Below are 1,414 nucleotides of genomic sequence, written 5' to 3' on the forward strand. Positions count from 1 at the left end.
TTTATTCAACCTCAAATACTATGTAACTATGTAACATTTTCTTCCTCTGCACTTCATACACATGTACCGAGATCTGAGAAGACGGAATCATCTTACCAGTTGTGTCTCCTCACAGGTCTGTCCCATGCTCAGAATGAGGTCACCATTGAGCAGGGGCCCCTCTACCGTACCGTCGGCTCCGATATCACCATCTGGTGCAAGGAGACAGGGTACCGGGGGGCCTCCGACCTGGAATTCCAGTACTTGGTCCGACTGCAGTCAGCTCCAGCGTTGGAGATAAACGTGGTGAGCTCCGATGATCCCAATTTCTCATATGCCAAATACTCCCAACGTGTCCTGAGCGGGAATATCAATGTGGAAAGGGTGACCAGGACCCACACCGTCCTTCACATCATCAATGTACAGGAGGGGGACACGGGAGAGTATGAGTGTTACACACCAAATACTGCCGCCACCTTTCAGGGTACCTACAGCGCCAAGACCAATCTGACAGGTAAGAAAACTGACTTCTTCATCCGCAGCCAAACCATCCAAACTGTGGTGGAAACCAACCGACAGGACCGACAATCTAATGTCACTTAATGTAATTCTTCATCCACATAGAAAGACATAGATAGAATAGAAGAGAACAACTCGAGTCTACTAGAGAACAATCGGAGTCTGATATAGATCAGTCAGAGTCTGGTAGAGAACAGTCGGAGTCTGGTAGAGGACAGTCGGAGTCTGGTAGAGATCAGTCGCAGTCTGGCAGAGAACAGTTGGAGTCTGGTAGAGAACAGTTGGAGTCTGGTAGAGAACAGTTGGAGTCTGGTAGAGAACAGTCGGAGTGTGGTAGAGAACAGTCGGAGTGTGGTAGAGAACAGTCGGAGTGTGGTAGTGATCAGTCGGAGTCTGGTAGAGGACAGTCGGAGTCTGGTAGAGATCAGTCGCAGTCTGGCAGAGAACAGTTGGAGTCTGGTAGAGAACAGTTGGAGTCTGGTAGAGAACAGTTGGAGTCTGGTAGAGAACAGTCGGAGTGTGGTAGAGAACAGTCGGAGTGTGGTAGAGAACAGTCGGAGTGTGGTAGAGAACAGTCGGAGTGTGGTAGAGAACAGTCGGAGTGTGGTAGAGAACAGTCGGAGTCTGGTAGAGATCAGTCGGAGTCTGGTAGAGAACAGTCGGAGTCTGGTAGAGATGCGTCGGGGTCCCGTAGCGATCATTTGGAGTCTTGTAGAGATTAGTCAGAATCTGGTAGAGATCAGTCTGAGTCTGGTAGAGAACAGTCGGAGTCTGGTAGAGAACAGTCGGAGTCTGGTAGAGAACAGTCGGATTCTGGTAGAGAACAGTCGGAGTCTGGTAGAGAACAGTCGGAGTCTGGTAGAGAACAGTCGGAGTCTGGTAGAGAACAGTCGGAGTCTGGTAGAGATCAGTCGGA

At 49.9% G+C, this 1,414-nt stretch overlaps 1 protein-coding gene across 1 annotated transcript in view; it reads left to right on the forward strand.

Moving 5' to 3' along the window:
- Positions 1–115: 115 nt before the first annotated feature.
- The window catches only part of LOC108803924 (immunoglobulin superfamily member 2-like), a gene marked incomplete at both ends in the record, with an annotated part of 13,142 nt that continues 11,843 nt past the window's right edge, over positions 116–1,414 (forward strand). Inside the window, one exon of the mRNA XM_018575712.1 lies at positions 116–493. Within this exon, the coding sequence (XP_018431214.1) occupies positions 116–493 (378 nt within the window). The remainder of the gene's footprint in view (positions 494–1,414) is intronic.

Source organism: Nanorana parkeri, unplaced genomic scaffold, assembly GCF_000935625.1.
Source record: "Nanorana parkeri isolate BGI_ZX_2015 unplaced genomic scaffold, ASM93562v1 scaffold4471, whole genome shotgun sequence".
In the NCBI taxonomy this organism is placed as follows: Eukaryota; Metazoa; Chordata; class Amphibia; order Anura; family Dicroglossidae; genus Nanorana; species Nanorana parkeri.